The sequence below is a fragment of the Heptranchias perlo genome, chromosome 7 (assembly GCF_035084215.1).
Source record: "Heptranchias perlo isolate sHepPer1 chromosome 7, sHepPer1.hap1, whole genome shotgun sequence".
Taxonomy (NCBI): domain Eukaryota; kingdom Metazoa; phylum Chordata; class Chondrichthyes; order Hexanchiformes; family Hexanchidae; genus Heptranchias; species Heptranchias perlo.
In genome coordinates, this window is record NC_090331.1 from 73556828 (window position 1) to 73576045 (window position 19218).

Genomic DNA, 19218 nt, shown 5'->3' on the forward strand with positions numbered 1-19218 from the left:
TCCTCGCCCTCGCCCTCGCCCTCGCCCTCTCCCTCTCCCTCGCCCTCTCCCTCGCCCTCGCCCTCTCCCTCGCCCTCTCCCCTCCCTCTCCCTCTCCCTCTCCCTCGCCCTCTCCCTCTCCCTCGCCCTCTCCCTCGCCCTCTCGCCTCGCCCTCTCCCTCGCCCTCTCCCTCTCCCTCGCCCTCTCCCTCGCCCTCTCCCTCTCCTCGCCCTCTCCCTCTCCCTCGCCCTCTCCCTCTCCCTCGCCCTCGCCCTCGCCCTCGCCCTCGCCCTCTCCCTCGCCCTCTCCCTCGCCCTCTCCCTCGCCCTCTCCCTCGCCCTCTCCCTCGCCCTCTCCCTCGCCCTCTCCCTCGCCCTCGCCCTCTCCCTCGCCCTCGCCCTCTCCTCGCCCTCGCCCTCGCCCTCGCCCTCTCCCTCGCCTTCTCCCTCGCCCTCGCCTTCTCCTCGCCTTCTCCTCGCCCTCGCCTTCTCCCTCGCCCTCGCCTTCTCCCTCGCCCTCGCCTTCTCCCTCGCCCTCGCCTCTCCCTCGCCCTCGCCTTCTCCCTCGCCCTCGCCTTCTCCCTCGCCTTCTCCTCGCCTCGCCTTCTCCCTCGCCCTCGCCTTCTCCCTCGCCCTCGCCTTCTCCCTCGCCCTCGCCTTCTCCCTCGCCTCTCCTTCTCCTCGCCCTCGCCTTCTCCCTCGCCCTCGCCTTCTCCCTCGCCCTCGCCTTCTCCCTCGCCCTCGCCTTCTCCCTCGCCCTCGCCTTCTCCCTCGCCCTCGCCTTCTCCCTCGCCCTCGCCTTCTCCCTCGCCCTCGCCTTCTCCCTCGCCCTCGCCTTCTCCCTCGCCCTCGCCTTCTCCTCGCCTTCTCCCTCGCCTTCTCCCTCGCCTCGCCTTCTCCCTCGCCTCTCCCTCGCCTCTCCTCGCCCTCGCCCTCGCCCTCGCCTCTCCTCGCCCTCTCCTCGCCCTCTCCCTCGCCCTCGCCCTCTCCCTCGCCCTCGCCTTCGCCCTCGCCCTCTCCCTCGCCTCTCCTTCTCCCTCGCCGTCGCCTTCTCCCTCGCCGTCGCCTTCTCCCTCGCCCTCGCCTTCTCCCTCGCCGTCGCCTTCTCCCTCGCCCTCGCCTTCTCCCTCGCCCTCGCCTTCTCCCTCGCCCTCGCCTTCTCCCTCGCCCTCGCCTTCTCCTCGCCCTCGCCTTCTCCCTCGCCCTCGCCTTCTCCCTCGCCCTCGCCTTCTCCCTCGCCCTCGCCTTCTCCCTCGCCCTCGCCTTCTCCCTCGCCCTCGCCTTCTCCCTCGCCCTCGCCTTCTCCCTCGCCCTCGCCTTCTCCCTCGCCCTCTCCCTCGCCCTCGCCCTCTCCCTCGCCCTCGCCCTCGCCCTCGCCCTCGCCTTCTCCCTCGCCCTCGCCTTCTCCCTCGCCTCGCCTTCTCCCTCGCCCTCGCCTTCTCCCTCGCCCTCGCCTTCTCCCTCGCCCTCGCCTTCTCCCTCGCCCTCGCCTTCTCCCTCGCCCTCGCCTTCTCCCTCGCCCTCGCCTTCTCCCTCGCCCTCGCCTTCTCCCTCGCCCTCGCCTTCTCCCTCGCCCTCGCCTTCTCCCTCGCCCTCGCCTCGCCTTCTCCCTCGCCTTCTCCCTCGCCCTCGCCTTCTCCCTCGCCCTCTCCCTCTCCCTCGCCCTCTCCCTCGCCCTCTCCTCGCCCTCTCCCTCGCCCTCGCCCTCTCCCTCTCCCTCGCCCTCTCCCTCTCCCTCTCCCTCTCCCTCGCCCTCGCCCTCGCCCTCTCCCTCGCCCTCTCCCTCGCCCTCTCCCTCGCCCTCTCCCTCTCCCTCGCCCTCGCCCTCGCCCTCGCCCTCGCCCTCTCCCTCTCCCTCGCCCTCTCCCTCGCCCTCTCCCTCGCCCTCGCCCTCTCCCCTCCCTCTCCCTCTCCCTCGCCCTCTCCCTCGCCCTCGCCCTCTCCCTCGCCCTCTCCCTCTCCCTCGCCCTCTCCCTCGCCCTCTCCCTCTCCCTCGCCCTCTCCCTCGCCCTCTCCCTCGCCCTCGCCCTCGCCCTCGCCCTCGCCCTCGCCCTCTCCCTCGCCCTCTCCCTCGCCCTCTCCCTCGCCCTCTCCCTCGCCCTCTCCCTCGCCCTCGCCCTCGCCCTCTCCTCGCCCTCTCCCTCGCCCTCTCCTCGCCCTCTCCCTCGCCCTCTCCCTCGCCCTCGCCCTCGCCCTCGCCCTCGCCCTCTCCCTCGCCTCTCCCTCGCCCTCGCCTCTCCCTCGCCTCTCCCTCGCCCTCGCCTTCTCCCTCGCCCTCGCCTTCTCCCTCGCCCTCGCCTTCTCCCTCGCCCTCGCCTTCTCCCTCGCCCTCGCCTCTCCTCGCCTTCTCCCTCGCCTCGCCTTCTCCCTCGCCCTCGCCTTCTCCCTCGCCTCTCCTCGCCTTCTCCCTCGCCCCTCGCCTTCTCCCTCGCCCTCGCCTTCTCCCTCGCCCTCGCCTTCTCCCTCGCCCTCGCCTTCTCCCTCGCCCTCGCCTTCTCCCTCGCCCTCGCCTTCTCCCTCGCCCTCGCCTTCTCCCTCGCCCTCGCCTTCTCCCTCGCCCTCGCCTTCTCCCTCGCCCTCGCCTTCTCCCTCGCCCTCGCCTTCTCCCTCGCCCTCGCCTTCTCCCTCGCCCTCGCCTTCTCCCTCGCCCTCGCCTTCTCCCTCGCCCTCGCCTTCTCCCTCGCCCTCGCCTTCTCCCTCGCCCTCGCCTTCTCCCTCGCCCTCGCCTTCTCCCTCGCCCTCGCCTTCTCCCTCGCCCTCGCCTTCTCCCTCGCCCTCGCCTTCTCCCTCGCCCTCGCCTTCTCCCTCGCCCTCGCCTTCTCCCTCGCCCTCGCCTTCTCCCTCGCCCTCGCCTTCTCCCTCGCCCTCGCCTTCTCCCTCGCCCTCGCCTTCTCCCTCGCCCTCGCTCGCCTCGCCTTCTCCCTCGCCCTCGCCTTCTCCCTCGCCCTCGCCTTCTCCCTCGCCCTCGCCTTCTCCCTCGCCCTCGCCCTCTCCCTCGCCCTCGCCCTCGCCTTCTCCCTCGCCCTCGCCTTCTCCCTCGCCCTCGCCTTCTCCCTCGCCCTCGCCTTCTCCCTCGCCCTCGCCTTCTCCCTCGCCCTCGCCTTCTCCCTCGCCCTCGCCTTCTCCCTCGCCCTCGCCTTCTCCCTCGCCCTCGCCTTCTCCCTCGCCCTCGCCTTCTCCCTCGCCCTCGCCTTCTCCCTCGCCCTCGCCTTCTCCCTCGCCCTCGCCTTCTCCCTCGCCCTCGCCCTCGCCTTCTCCCTCGCCCTCGCCTTCTCCCTCGCCCTCGCCTTCTCCCTCGCCCTCGCCTTCTCCCTCGCCCTCGCCTTCTCCCTCGCCCTCGCCTTCTCCCTCGCCCTCGCCTTCTCCCTCGCCCTCGCCTTCTCCCTCGCCCTCGCCTTCTCCCTCGCCCTCGCCTTCTCCCTCGCCCTCGCCTTCTCCCTCGCCCTCGCCTTCTCCCTCGCCCTCGCCTTCTCCCTCGCCCTCGCCTTCTCCCTCGCCCTCGCCGTCTCCCTCGCCCTCGCCTTCTCCCTCGCCATCGCCCTCGCCCTCGCCTTCGCCCTCGCCCTCGCCTTCTCCCTCGCCTTCGCCCTCGCCCTCGCCCTCGCCCTCGCCCTCGCCTTCTCCCTCGCCCTCGCCCTCTCCCTCGCCCTCGCCTTCTCCCTCGCCCTCGCCCTCGCCTTCTCCCTCGCCCTCGCCTTCTCCTCGCCCTCGCCTTCTCCCTCGCCCTCGCCTTCTCCCTCGCCCTCGCCTTCTCCCTCGCCCTCGCCTTCTCCCTCGCCCTCGCCTTCTCCCTCGCCCTCGCCTTCTCCCTCGCCCTCGCCTTCTCCCTCGCCCTCGCCTTCTCCCTCGCCCTCGCCTTCTCCCTCGCCCTCGCCTTCTCCCTCGCCCTCGCCTTCTCCCTCGCCCTCGCGTTCTCCCTCGCCCTCGCCTTCTCCCTCGCCCCTCGCCTTCTCCCTCGCCCTCGCCTTCTCCCTCGCCTTCTCCCTCGCCCTCGCCTTCTCCCTCGCCCTCGCCTTCTCCCTCGCCCTCGCCTTCTCCCTCGCCCTCGCCTTCTCCCTCGCCCTCGCCTTCTCCCTCGCCCTCGCCTTCTCCCTCGCCCTCGCCTTCTCCCTCGCCCTCGCCTTCTCCCTCGCCCTCGCCTTCTCCCTCGCCCTCGCCTTCTCCCTCGCCCTCGCCCTCGCCTTCTCCCTCGCCCTCGCCCTCTCCCTCGCCCTCTCCCTCGCCCTCTCCCTCGCCCTCTGCCTCGCCCTCGCCCTCTCCCTCGCCCTCTCCCTCGCCCTCTCCCTCTCCCTCGCCCTCGCCCTCGCCCTCGCCCTCGCCCTCGCCCTCTCCCTCGCCCTCTCCTCGCCCTCTCCCTCGCCCTCTCCCTCGCCCTCCCCCTCCCCCTCGCCCTCCCCCTCGCCCTCCCCCTCGCCCTCCCCTCGCCCTCCCCCTCGCCCTCCCCCTCGCCCTCCCCCTCCCCCTCGCCCTCCCCCTCGCCCTCCCCCCCTCGCCCTCCCCCTCGCCCTCGCCCTCGCCGTCGCCGTCGCCCTCGCCGTCGCCCTCGCCGTCGCCCTCCCCCTCGCCCGCCCCCTCCCCCTCGCCCGCCCCCTCCCCCTCTTGCCTCCTCCCCCTCGCCCGCCCCCTCCCCCTCGCCCGCCCCCTCCCCCTCGCCCGCCCCCTCCCCCTCGCCCGCCCCCTCCCCCTCGCCCGCCCCCTCCCCCTCGCCCGCCCCCTCCCCCTCGCCCGCCCCCTCCCCTCGCCCGCCCCCTCCCCCTCGCCCTCCCCCTCGCCCTCCCCCTCGCCCGCCCCCTCCCCCTCGCCCGCCCCCTCCCCCTCGCCCGCCCCCTCCCCCTCGCCCGCCCCTCCCCCTCGCCCGCCCCTCCCCCTCGCCCGCCCCCTCCCCCTCGCCCGCCCCCTCCCCCTCGCCCGCCCCCTCCCCCCTCGCCCGCCCCCTCCCCCTCGCCCGCCCCCTCCCCCTCGCCCGCCCCCTCCCCCTCGCCCGCCCCCTCCCCCTCGCCCGCCCCCTCCCCCTCGCCCGCCCCCTCCCCCTCGCCCGCCCCCTCCCCTCGCCCGCCCCCTCGCCCGCCCCCTCCCCCTCGCCCGCCCCCTCCCCCTCGCCCGCCCCCTCCCCCTCGCCCGCCCCCTCCCCCTCGCCCGCCCCCTCCCCCTCGCCCGCCCCCTCCCCCTCGCCCGCCCCCTCCCCCTCGCCCGCCCCCTCCCCCTCGCCCGCCCCCTCCCCCTCGCCCGCCCCCTCCCCCTCGCCCGCCCCCTCCCCCTCGCCCGCCCCCCTCCCCCTCGCCCGCCCCCTCCCCCTCGCCCGCCCCCTCCCCCTCGCCCGCCCCCTCCCCCTCGCCCGCCCCCTCCCCCTCGCCCGCCCCCTCCCCCTCGCCCGCCCCCTCCCCCTCGCCCGCCCCTCCCCCTCGCCCGCCCCCTCCCCCTCGCCCGCCCCCTCCCCCTCGCCCGCCCCCTCCCCCTCGCCCGCCCCCTCCCCCCCGCCCGCCCCCTCCCCCCCGCCCGCCCCCTCCCCCCCGCCCGCCCCCTCCCCCCCGCCCGCCCCCTCCCCCCCGCCCGCCCCCTCCCCCCCGCCCGCCCCCTCCCCCCCGCCCGCCCCCTCCCCCTCGCCCGCCCCCTCCCCCTCTCGCTCTCGCTCCCGCTCCCTCTCCCGCGCTCTCTGTCTCTCTCGCTCCCGCTCCCTCTCCCGCGCTCTCTGTCTCTCTCGCTCCCGCTCCCTCTCCCGCGCTCTCTGTCTCTCTCGCTCCCGCTCCCTCTCCCGCGCTCTCTGTCTCTCTCGCTCCCGCTCCCTCTCCCGCGCTCTCTGTCTCTCTCGCTCCCGCTCCCTCTCCCGCGCTCTCTGTCTCTCTCTCTGTCTCTCTCGCTCCCGCTCCCTCTCCCGCGCTCTCTGTCTCTCTCTCTGTCTCTCTCGCTCCCGCTCCCTCTCCCGCGCTCTCTGTCTCTCTCTCTGTCTCTCTCGCTCCCGCTCCCTCTCCCGCGCTCTCTGTCTCTCTCTCTGTCTCTCTCGCTCCCGCTCCCTCTCCCGCGCTCTCTGTCTCTCTCTCTGTCTCTCTCGCTCCCGCTCCCTCTCCCGCGCTCTCTGTCTCTCTCTCTGTCTCTCTCGCTCCCGCTCCCTCTCCCGCGCTCTCTGTCTCTCTCTCTCCCTCGCGTCCCCCCTCCCCTTGCGCCTTCGCTCTCTCTTTCTCTTTTTTTCTCTTCGTCGGCATACTCGCCCGTTCTCTCGCACATATGCACACCCACGTCCTTTGTTCATTTCTAAGTCCACATCACAAGATATTCTGAGACCACAATCAGAATGAATGTTTTTTGATTTGACATTAATAGGAACATAGGAACATCGGAACAGGAGTAGGCCATTCATCCCCTTGTGCCTGCTTCGCCATTTGATAAGATCATGGCTGGTCTGTGATCTAGCTCCATGTACCTGCCTTTGGCCCATATCCCTTAATACCTTTGGTTGGCAAAAAGCTATCTATCTCAGATTTAAATTTCGCAATTGAGCTGGTATCAATTGCCATTTGCGGAAGAGAGTTCCAAACTTCTACCACCCTTTGTATGTAGAACTGTTTGCTAATCTCTCTCCTGAAAGGTCTGGCTCTAATTTTTAGACTCTGCACCCTACTCCTAGAATCCCCAACCAGCGGAAATAGTTTCTCTCTATCCACCCTATCTGTTCCTCTTAATATCTTATGAACTTCGATCAGATCACCCCTTAACCTTCGAAACTCCAGAGAATACAACCCCAATTTGTGTAATCTCTCCTTGTAACTTAACCCTTGAAGTCCTGGTATCATTCTAGTAAACCTACGCTGCACTCCCTCCAAGGCCAATATGTCCTTCCGAAGATGCGGTGCCCAGAACTGCTCACAGTACTCCAGGTGCGGTCTAACCAGGGTTTTGTATAGCTGCAGCATAACTTCTGCCCCCTTGTACTCTTGTCCTCTAGATACTCTAGGCACTTACTCACCAATAACCTGCTCACCGATGCTCAGTTTGGGTTCCGCCAGGACCACTCGGCTCCAGACCTCATTACAGCCTTGGTCCAAACATGGACAAAAGAGCTGAATTCCAGAGGTGAGGTGAGAGTGACTGCCCTTGACATTAAGGCAGCATTTGACCGAGTGTGGCACCAAGGAGCCCAAGTAAAATTGAAGTCAATGGGAATCAGGGGAAAACTCTCCAGTGGCTGGAGTCATACCTAGCACAAAGGAAGATGGTAGTGGTTGTTGGAGGCCAATCATCTCAGCCCCAGGACATTGCTGCAAGAGTTCCTCAGGGCAGTGTCCTAGGCCGAACCATCTTCAGCTGCTTCATCAATGACCTTCCCTCCATCATAAGGTCATAAATGGGGATGTTCGCTGATGATTGCACAGTGTTCAGTTCCATTCGCAACCCCTCAAATAATGAAGCAGTCCGAGCCCGCATGCATCAAGACCTGGACAACATCCAGGCCTGGGCTGATAAGTGGCAAGTAACATTTGCGCCAGATAAGTGCCAGGCATTGACCATCTCCAACAAGAGAGAGTCTAATCACCTCCCCTTGACATTCAACGGCATTACCATCGCCGAATCCCCCACCATCAACATTCTGGGGGTCACCATTGACCAGAAACTTAACTGGACCAGCCATATGAATACTGTGGCTACGAGAGCAGGTCAGAGGCTGGGTATTCTGCGGTGAGTGACTCGCCTCCTGACTCCCCAAAGCCTTTCCACCAGCTACAAGGCACAAGTCAGGAGTGTGATGGAATACTCTCCACTTGCTTGGATGAGTGCAGCTCCAACAACACTCAAGAAGCTCGACACCATCCAGGACAAAGCAGCCTGTTTAATTGGCACCCCATCCACCACCCTAAACATTCGCTCCCTTCACCACCGGCGCACAGTGGCTGCAGTGTGTACCATCCACAGGATGCACTGCAGCAACTCGCCAAGGCTTCTTCGACAGCTCCTCCCAAACCTGCGACCTCTACCACCTGGAAGGACGAGCAGCAGGCACATGGGAACAACACCACCTGCACATTCCCCTCCAAGTCACACACCATCCCGACTTGGAAATGTATCGCCGTTCCTTCATCGTCGCTGGGTCAAAATCCTGGAACTCCCTTCCTAACAGCACTGTGGGAGAACCGTCACCACATGGACTGCAGCGGTTCAAGAAGGTGGCTCACCACAACCTTCTCAAGGGCAATTAGGGATGGGCAATAAATGCCGGCCTCGCCAGCGACGCCCACATCCCTTGAACGAAAATAAAAATATAAAGGCCAGCATTCCATTAGCCTTATTGATTATTTTCTGCACCTGTTCATGACACTTCAATGATCTATGTACCTGAACCCCTAAGTCCCTTTGGACATCCACTGTTTTTAACTTTTTACCATTTAGAAAGTACCCTGTTCTATCCTTTTTTGATCCAAAGTGGATAACCTCACATTTGTCTACATTGAATTCCATTTGCCACTGTTTTGCCCATTCACCTAATCTATCAATATCGCTTTGTAATTTTATGTTTTCATCTACACTGCTTACAATGCCACCAATCTTTGTGTCATCGTCAAACTTAGAAATGGACTTTCTATGCCTTCATCCAAGTCGTTAATAAATATTGTCAATAATTGAGGCCCCAAGACAGATCCTTGCGGGACTCCTCTAGTCACATCCTGCCAATGTGAGTACCTACCCATTATCCCTACTCTCTGTTGCCTTTCACTCAGCCAACTTCCTAACCAAGTCTGTACTTTTCCCTCGATTCCATAGGCTTCTGAATAAGCTAACAGTCTCTTTTATGTGGGACCTTATCAAATGCCTTCTGGAAGTCCATATAAATAACATCCATTGACATTCCTCTGTCCACTACTTTAGTCACCTCTTCAAAAAATTCAATCAGGTTTGTCAGGCACGACCTACCTTTCACAAATCCACGCAGGCTCTCTCTGATTAACTGAAAATTCTCGAGGTGTTCAGTCACCCTATCCTTAATTATAGACTCCAGCATTTTCCCCACAACAGATGTTAGGCTAACTGGTCTATAATTCCCTGGTTTACCTCTCCTTTCTTAAAAAGCAGAGTGACATGTGCAATTTTCCAATCTAGAGGGACAGATCCTGAATCTAGAGAACTTTGAAAGATTATAGTTAGGGCATCTGCAATGTGCTCACCTACTTCCTTTAAAACTCTGGGATGGAAACCATCTGGTCCTGGGGATTTGGCACTCTTTAGTGCTATTATTTTCTTCATTACTGTTGCTTTACTTACGTTAATTTTATCGAGTCCTGTCCCCGATTCAATATTTGTTTTCTTGGGATTTACGGCATGCTATCTTTTTCTTCTGTAAATACTGACGCAAAGTAATTGTTCAACATGTCCGCCATTTCCATTTGTCAATGACAGTGTCCCCACTTTCAGTTGTTAAGGGGCCAACGCTGCTCCTGACCACCCTCTTTTTCCTAATGTGACTATAAAAGTTCTTCGTATTGGTTTTGATATCCCTTGCAAGTTTCTTTTCATACAACTTTTTGTAGCTCTTACTATCTGTTTTGTGACCCTTTGTTGATCTTTGTATTTTTCCCATTCGCCAGGATCTGTGCCATTTTTTGCCTTTTTGTATGCCCTTTCCTTATGTCTTATACTGTCCCTTACCTCTTTAGTTGTCCATGGCTGTTTTTTTTGGCAAGTAGAGTTCTTGCCCTTCAGGGATATAAACCGATTCTGTATCACGTTAAATGTTTCTTTAAACATTTCCCACTGATCATCAGTCGTTTTACCCATTAACAGGTTTGCCCAGTTTGCTGTGGACAGTCTCTCTCATCCCATTGAAGTCGGCCTTACCCTAGTCTAGAATCTTAGCAGCTGATTCACTTTTTTCCCTTTCAAACACTACATTGAACTCGATCATGTTATGATCGCTATTGGATAGATGTTCACGCACAGTTAAGCTGTTAACTAAATCTGGTTCATTACTCATTACTAAATCTAGTATGGCTTGCCCCCTTGTTGCCTCTAGTACATACTGCTGTAGAAAACTATCCCGGACACACTCAAGAAATTCACTACCTTTCTGACAGTTGCTAGTCTGCTTTTCCCAATCTATGTGAAGGTTAAAGTCCCCCATTAAGACCACTATGCCTTTGTTACACACATGTCTAATCTAATTAATGGACTGTACATTTCCTGGAGTAGTTATAGTTTGTAACTTTGCATATTTATATATAATCTTAATATATGCTTAAATTGTTTCGCTGATGTAGGTTGGAAAATGGGGCACTGAATTATAAATGCTAATTTTTTTCTGGAAGTGTGAAATGAGCATAATAAATTAATTTGTTGAATGGGACATTTAATACAAGTTTACAACTTATAATTTAACAACATATTTCATTGAATTTTCAGAAACAAAATATTGCAAAAATAAACAGAACATGCGCATGGAATAATAGAATTTTATAGTATAGAAGAATGTAAAATATTGCAATAAAGATTAAGACTGTTCAGATAAACCCTTTGTAATTCAAAGATTCCAAGTCATCTTTTGGATATCCTGAATATTTATAGACTTCTGCCTATTTATCTGACATAATTCCTTTGATTTGGCTCTGCCCAGGAATGAGTGGTCTCCCCAAATGTGTGGTAGAGTAATAGACTCTTGTGCACTTCTGAAGCCACAGCTTCTTTCATTTAACAGAATCTAACCCATGTCCTTGTAAACTGGTCCCCTTGATCTTGCAGCCTGAGACATTCTCTCCATAGTTACCACATAGTTATCATTTCCTGATGCCAGTTGGAATATTTAATTTCCTGACTTTTCTAACTGTAAGAGTTTGACTCATGATTAACTGAGGTTTCTGTCTATCACCTAGATCCTGGCTGCCTTAAATCGCATGTATCTTTATAACTAAATTTCAGACTCTTCCTAATAGCCAAATCACAGAACTTTTCAAACTTTATTTAAAGTTTATGCTGTCTTTCACACTACCCAATTGGATTATACCATGGCCTTTAATAAGGTTGCCACATTGTGCTAGAATGGTAGATTTCTTTGGATCGTCAGTGATTCTCCAATTGTGTTGAATATCTTTAAGCAGCACAGTGTGCAAGAAAATGTACAGGGTAGGTTTCCCAAAAGTGTGTCTATTACATATGTTTAAAACTGAAATAGATGAATCACTTCTCCTTTCATCAGCAAGTAGTTTGTATTGATTCTGAAGATCAGGGAAATAGACACATAAGGAAGCCACTTACATCCAGTGTGTATTTTTTGTACCAATGTCTGGATTTTTATCATTCCACGGGAAAAGTCGGCAAGCAAAATTAAACATTAGTGTAGTTTGTGACTTGTAATTACAAGCGGGCAAACTTCATTAAAAAAAAAGTCATCAAAAGTACAGTTGAATATGTTCTCATCATTGAAGTTGTTCGTGTGTGAAGGAAGTAATTATTCTCCGTAGGGAAAGAAGCAGCTTCCAGGTGAAAACTAAATCAGATTCCAACTTTTTATGGCAGATTTCATGTTGACCATTCCCCTGTTCTTTATCTGTCAGATGTAATGCAAACATCACATTGTGAGAAGTTCAATGAAAAGTACAATACAGCATTAGTTAAATGCACTTACATAAGCAGCACATTTGAAAACCATATGGAATATTAACCAGAGACTCCCTTAATATAGCTTTAACTTTAATGTGTAGCTGAGGATATTTTACTGTTTGAACTTGTGCCTTTAATATAAATGACCTCAGGGCAATTTATGTACAATTCATGCTGGAAAAGGAACAGTTGCATATGGAGAATTGTTTTGTAAAAGATTACAATTACCTCACCATTCCTCCCAGTGGAACATGCATCAACTAAAAATGTTTTCTTGGTTCCCATAGGGCCAACTGTAGAGGTGAGCTGCAGCAGTCAATATGTGAACATAACATTCATCATGATGCCATTAACCTAAATAAATGTGATGGCAGCCATAATAAGGTGAATGTGTATGTATGCTATATTTAGCCATGCAAATACATAATTAAAACATTTAATGAAAGTACCTCTAACAGAAATTACAACCAAAGTCATCTATAAATGAAACACTTCTTGAAAATCATGCTCCAAAGATCTAACCAAATACGAGTAAGAAATCAAAATAAGCCATGTATAAATATCGAAGCTCTGAGAGGCCATCTATGAAGGAAATTATACTGGCCAAGACATCAAGTATTGGTTAGTCTACTAAAGAGAGAGTTAGATTATAGCAGTTTTGTAATGGGTTAGCTTGCCCATTATGTATTTTCTCATAACATTTAATCACACTAAATTGCAATTAAATTGTGGCTTGCAAGTATATTTTACTCTGGCGAACTCCAATGATCTGATGAGATATTGTTTCCATTTGTGCTGTAGCATTCACTGTTGTCACAAATTGCTGTTGCCTTACCATTATTTGGAGCTTGAAGCAGCTCTGTATTGAGAGTTTAATCTTAAAGCTCCTCTTCGTTCTGTAGTGTATGAAGCAGTTAAGGAACAATTCTGTCAATACCAGGCATTCCCTTTCATCAACATGTCAAAACTTCAATTGGATGATTTAATTTTTTTTAAATGAACTATATCCTTCGTCCAGATATGACCCAATGATTTTATGATAATTTGTAAGATCGCAAGATAAATATGGATGAGGAAGACATTTAGCGCATTTTGGTTCATCCATCTAGAAAGAACCAACAGTTAATCCCCTCCTCCCCTCTTCCCCCACCCCCGCATCATCTAGCTGCTTCTTATATAATTCCTGGGTTTTTGCCTTGGTTACTCTTTGAGAGCTCATTCTGTGATCATTCATTGTGAAGAACAACATCTGAAATCAGTCCTAAATTTACCGTTAACTAGTTTGAACCTGTGTCTCCTTGTCCTTCTTTTGTAATTTAGTTTTTAGGATCTACCTTTTCCATACTGTTTACTACCATATATTTTTATACGGTTACTTGTTGGCTATCTCCATCTGAGGCTGAAAAGCCCAAGTTTCTCGATCCTTTCTTCATATTTCTGTAGTCTGATGCTACAGATCAGCCTTGTGTCCTTTTCCGAACTGCCTCCAATCCTTGAATATCTCTCATGTCTCAGTCACTAGAACTGGACACAGTACCTAAGGTGTGGTCTGACCAGGGAATTAAATAGTTTGAGTATGACTGTGCTGTTTTGCGTATGTAGATCAGCATTCTATTTGGTATGTTGGTTGCTGCCCTACAGCGGTTGGACGTTTGAGCATCAGGTTTACGAGGCCCCTAGATCCATTTCTATTTAATCTTTAACTATTTCAACATTATTCGTAGAGTATGTATATTACCCTGATTTCCTGAGCTGCCTCCTCAGAATTGATTGCCCCTCCTAAAGTGATGTCATCTGAAAACTTAACCAATTTGTATTGAGTTTCTGAATCGTTCATGTAAATCAAACAGTAGTGGTCCCAATGCTGATTCCTGGGGCAATGTACTCAGCACGCCCCTTCTTTCCCCAATCCTGATATAATTCTTCTAACTAGTACCCACTGTTTTCTACCAATTTGGCAATTTCTTATCCATTTCTAAGGTTTATCCTAAATCTCCACAGCTTTGAATTTAACTAGTTAGTATTCTTTAAAGCAGAAATTTGTAAAGTGTACTTTGTAAAACAAGGTACAGCATTTCATAACGATTTCTGCAGCACACTTGGGATGTCACCTCGTCAGAAATAGTCAAGATGATAGTCAAGCAGAATCTTCTGTTCTGAATCTGTATTTATTACTTTTATCTAGATTGTTATTGTAAAGGTAATCCTCAAGTTTACCCTTTATAATCAATTATATTACATTATACAGTATTAAAGTAAGATTAATGGGACTGTAGTTGCCTACATTTGTTTTATTGAAAAGAGGAACTGTGTTGGCCTGTTTTCAGTCAACTGGTACTTCGCCAGTGTTGAACAGTTCCCTCATAATGACCGGCGATGTGTCTCAAATCTCATCTCCAGTTTCTCTCAGTACTCTGAGATAAATACAATTTATCCTCTGGATTTATTTATTTTAGCTTGTCTAGGACTTCCATCTTGTATAGAAATCCTTAATTCTACTTGGGTTATTGCTACTTTGGGAAGGCATGTTGCTTCTGTCTTCTTTTATGAACACTAGGAGAACGAATTATTCAGAATATTCACTATATTCTGCTCATCCTCTGTTTCAGCCCTGTTTGCATCTTTAGTGGTTCTCCCTCTTCTCTGACTGCTGTCATACTGTTGAAGTATTAAAAGAATTTCTTACCATCATGTTTTTCATATGCAGGTTCTTTTTTCCAAATCTCCTTGACCAATTAACTAGCCACTTGAGGTGCTTCTGCATTTTCTTATATTCATCTGAATAAACCCTTTCTCTTTTGTCTGTGCAGGATCTGTAGAGGCCATTTGTCTTAAATTTGCTTCTGATTAATTTGTTATAGTCTACTCTTGTTAATTCTAGGTCACTTTTTGCTTAAAAAATTCAAATTATTGAGTAGTATGTATTAAGCAGTTTTAATAAAATAGCATCTCGGGTTTTTTGTGCACAATTTCAGTTCAAATTAACAGTTTGAATTGAGCAAGATAGACAATTTAAGCTCATGCCTGCTTAGTCTACTCTTGCTGATCCTAGGTATGTATTTATCCTGTATGTTAAGCATTATGGCTTTAAAGGCGTTACACTTGTCCTCAATTGAAGTGTTGTTAAGCCAGCCCTGTCAATTTGCTCAAATTGTTCCCTCATTTCTTTGAATTTAGCCTTTTGAAATTATATACCTATCTTGGTGTTTGAGTCCCAGATCATGAAAAACTTAATCATTCTGTGGTTGCTATTGCCCAATGTACTATGACTTTCATTTCCTGTATGTTTGGGTCACTTGCCATCACAAGATGTGAACTGCCTGTTGTGTGGCTTCCCTGAAGCACTGGGCCATGAAGCAATCATGCATTACATTTACCAACTCAGATTCTGAACCACTTGAGTATTGCCAAGTTTTATTTGGTTGATGAAGTTGTCCATTAATATAAGTTACCTGATTTCACGTACCCTTCTGATCTCTTTGTAGAGCACACTTATCATTTTTGTTACGCTGACCTGGTGGCCTGTAGCATACTCCTGATAGCTCTGTACTTTTCACATAAAAGATGTCCAACTAGAGTAGGTCATTGTGTAACTTTTTACATCCCACAGGATTAACTCCTTTAACCTCCCAGGGATCCAAAACATAGAGGCACATCATCTTTTCTGTTTTTCCAACTTTTTTGAACACTGTACCCCTGTATGTCGTATTCACTGTCATCTTCTGGAGTTTGCTGTGTTTTGGATATTCCTACAACATCATAGTTCCCTACTGCTAAAATAGTCTCCAGTTCTATTTTTTTTATTCGTTCATGGGATGTGGGCGTCGCTGGCGAGGCCGGCGTTTATTGCCCATCCCTAATTGCCCTTGAGAAGGTGGTGGTGAGTCGCCTTCTTGAACCGCTGCAGTCTGTGTGGTGAAGGTTCTCCCACAGTGCTGTTAGGAAGGGAGTTCCAGGATTTTGACCCAGCGACGATGAAGAAACGGCGATATATTTCCAAGTCGGTATGGTGTGAGACTTGGAGGGGAATGTGCAGGTGGTGTTGTTCCCATGTGCCTGCTGCCCTTGTCCTTCCAGGTGGTAGAGGTCGCGGGTTTGGGAGGTGCTGTTGAAGAAGCCTTGGCGAGTTGCTGCAGTGCAGCCACTGTGCGCCGGTGGTGAAGGGAGTGAATGTTTAGGGTGGTGGATGGGGTGTCAATCAAGCGGGCTGCTTTGTCCTGGATGGTGTCGAGCTTCTTGAGTGTTGTTGGAGTTGCACTCATCCAGGCAAGTGGAGAGTGTTCCATCACACTCCTGACTTGTGCCTTCTAGATGGTGGAAAGGCTTTGGGGAGTCAGGAGCATTTATGTATGTACATTTTATTATAGATTTACATCCTTTCTTGGCCCCCAATGTCTGTCTGTTCCTGGTATTTGGTTCCTGTGTGGCTGAGTTTCTGTGTCCATACCTACCTGTTGACTACCTTCCAGTCTATGATCAGTCTCTTCTGGGATCCATTTTCTCCTCACCCCTCTCATATATCTAGCTGCCTCGACGATCCTGGCAAGTCTAATTGTTCCTGCTTTGTTTAGGTGCAGCCTGCCTCTCCGGTATTAGTATTTTCATCTTGAAAATCATCCCAGTTAGTTACGAAATTAGCATCATTATTTTAGCACAAGGTTGACAGAGTCATTTTTTCTTGATATAGCCCAGTCCTTAACTGAACAATGGAAATATACCAGAAAAAATTAACTTGAACCTCTTGTAGAGCTTTTGACTCAGAGGCGGGAGTGCCAATAACTAAGTCAAGTTGATGCTTAGTTGGCACCTGACTGAAATGTCTGAGCTTTCCAATTTTTACCTATGACTCAGTGCTTTGTGCCTCAGTGACCAGGACTAAAGGCAGGACTCATGGGGCTTCATTTTAGCACCTGCTATCGGGTGCGTTCCTGGCGGGGGGGCTCCGAAAATCGGGGAATCCCGGAGCGGGTCCGGAGCCCGGCTCCAACCCGCCCACTTCTGGGTTCCCCACAGACGCGCCGACGTGCGCGCGTAGCCCCCGCATGTGGGACTCCCGCAGGCAATTAAAGCCAGCGGGGTGCCACTTAAGACTATTTACATTGCTATTTCAGGTCATTAACAGACCTGATTAAGGGAATATGTGAGGAGGGGTGGGATTTTAGAGACAACTGGGACTGTTTCCCGTACTGGGGAAAACACTCCCAGTTGAAATGGACATGTTGCAGCTGTCAGCCTGTGGCAGCTGCAAAGGTCCATTTGACAGGTGTGGGGGGAGACCCTCACTCATTGCAGGAGGCCACTCGGTCACTTGGGACAAAGTTTGGCCTCCACCACCCTCCTCCTGACAAGAAAATTCACTAACTCGCACACTTATCTCGGGGTCCAGAGACATGTACCTACCTTGCGGGCCCCCTCAGATGTACATCTTCCGGATGGGGGCCGCCGTAGCTGCAATCATGACCTCCTCGGAGGGCGAACAGCATCACCAGCCTCGCCGGCCAAGCCGTCCACCTCTGACACATGGAGCTCCACAACAGAGTGCTGTGACACTTCCACCTGCACAGCAGGAGGGAGGGCAACCGCAGAGAGAGATGCGTCGCAGGGGGCACTACCCTCGCCACAGGGTCCACAGACCGAGGCTCAGCTTCCTGGACCTCTCTGAGCAGCAGTGCTCAGAGTCACTCGACATGTAGTCGTGGACGTCTGCAGCCTCCTTCATGCCGAGCTGCTCCCGGTTGGCCCGAGCACCATCTTCTTACCTGTCGCTGTCAAAGTCACCACTGCCCTCAACAACTTCTCCTCCGCATCCTTCCAGGGTGCCACTGGGGACATCGCCGACGTCTCTGTTGTCTGCACAAAAGAGCCCTGCAAATATACCTGCACCCACTCTGCAGTGACACAATGGGTGTCATCAGTTGTGGGTCTTCATTGTGATCCTCAGGAAAGGGCATTATTGCACAAACCAGACAAGATTCGCAAAGACGTGGCAGCAGTGGTGCCAATATAATATGTAATGTGAGTTGGTCAGAAATTCAATATAAGTAAAAACCATGACAAACCCTCAAACACCCTTGTGCATCCCCTTCATGCTCACGACACGTTTGCCTTACGCTTCCTACTGCACATATGTGATGCATGTCCTGTGGCTGCAGCACAGGTAGTGGCAGGTTGAGTGAGGCTGACTATGAAAGAGATGCATGAGAGGGTGAGTATGAGATAGAGCCATGAGATTGTATGAGGATTGGGTTGAGTGGTAGTGGCGGGATGAGTACTGGCGAGGTGAGTAAGTGCAGGTAGGATGAGGTTTGCGTAGGTGTGAGGGGTGATGTGACAGAGTAGTGTTGGCAGTGCAGAAGGAGATGTGGGGTGGGGGCGGTGATGTGGCAGACGGAGTGTAGGGGAATGAGTAAGCGTACTCGCTTTGGCTGACCTACTTAGGTCATTGGAGCGCCTCCTGCACTGTATGCAGGTGGGCAATATGTTGGTGGTGCAGGTGACCTCTGCCACCTTGAGCCAGGCCTTCCTGGTGGCAGAGGCAGGCCGCTTCCTCCCACCCACGGGGGGGATGATCACTGTCCTCCCCCTCCTCCTCACCCCATCTAATGATACCTGGGGTGAGGCATCATTAAACTGGGAGCAGCCTTCCCCCTGGGCTGCTCCATGCTGTAATTTTTTCTGTTTGTTGCAGCATCTGTCAGTGGAGGACTGCCCCTTTTAAATAGAGCTCCTCCAGCTGACAGAGCTTACTGCGCATGCACAGTCCACCCGACGCGCAGATCAGCAGTGGGGAATCCGGAAGACCAGGTAAGTGGATCCAATTAGGCTGCGATCGCACGGGGGGCAGACTGATTTCGCCGGGCGCGTTACCCACGCGCCCAATGGCCCCCCCGCCGCAAACTCGCAGCCCTGGTAACATCGAGCCCATGTTGTGGCCAGACCAGAGAATGATTCAGTTTCATCATAATGGCCAACAACCTGTACTGTAATGAGTTGGGAGTATAGCTCAGTATTCTGTTGTTTTTTTTGATTGAGCTATAGGTCATTGAGTCAGACCATAGGATTGATTAACCCCTCACCCACCTCACCTCTGTATTGAGTGTAATTGCAGATGATTTCTTTTGATTTTGGGCACAACAGTTAAACATCAACTTCCAGACCAGACCACAAAAGCAGTTATTTTAAGTAGTAGATTAAAAGCTTGTTGAAGCTGTGTATAAATTAAGTATCACTGATTTCACCTCTTAGCCTTTTGTTTCAAGATTTCTTCCTGCATCTGTAGATTACTGGTCACTGAGCCAAAAAAGGAGATATTAGGAGGGGTGATGAAAAGTTTGGTCAAAGAGGTGGGTTTTAAGGAGGGTCTCAAATTTGGGGGAGGTGTAGAGGCAAAGAGGTTTAGAAAGACTCTGGCTACAGTTGAATAGCTAAGAGTTGAATCAAGTGAGGCAATCCCACTGAGTTGGACAATAGAGGAGAGGCGTTGGAGGAGGATGGTGTGGTTGGATTTTCCAAAGGCTGCAGAGTTCGAGAAGGACAAGGAGGGATAGTGCACCAGTCACAGAGGATGCCATTTGTGACTTTGATTCGGACTGTTCCAGTGTTGTGGCAGGGGCAGAAACCTGATTGGAGAGATTCAGCCATGAATTTGCGGGAAAGATGGGC

At 53.6% G+C, this 19218-nt stretch overlaps 2 protein-coding genes and 1 pseudogene across 12 annotated transcripts in view; all 3 read left to right on the forward strand.

Moving 5' to 3' along the window:
• The window catches only part of LOC137324043 (uncharacterized), a gene marked incomplete at its 3' end in the record, with an annotated part of 38340 nt that extends 35513 nt beyond the window's left edge, over positions 1 to 2827 (forward strand). Inside the window, 3 exon segments of the mRNA XM_067988214.1 lie at positions 1457 to 1569; positions 1658 to 1878; positions 1881 to 2827. Of these exon segments, the coding sequence (XP_067844315.1) occupies positions 1457 to 1569; positions 1658 to 1878; positions 1881 to 2827 (1281 nt within the window).
• The window catches only part of LOC137323874 (microtubule-associated protein 2-like), a 329190-nt gene that overhangs the window by 8563 nt on the left and 301409 nt on the right, over positions 1 to 19218 (forward strand). The window lies entirely within an intron of this gene.
• LOC137324044 (uncharacterized) lies at positions 2954 to 10845 on the forward strand (annotated as a pseudogene).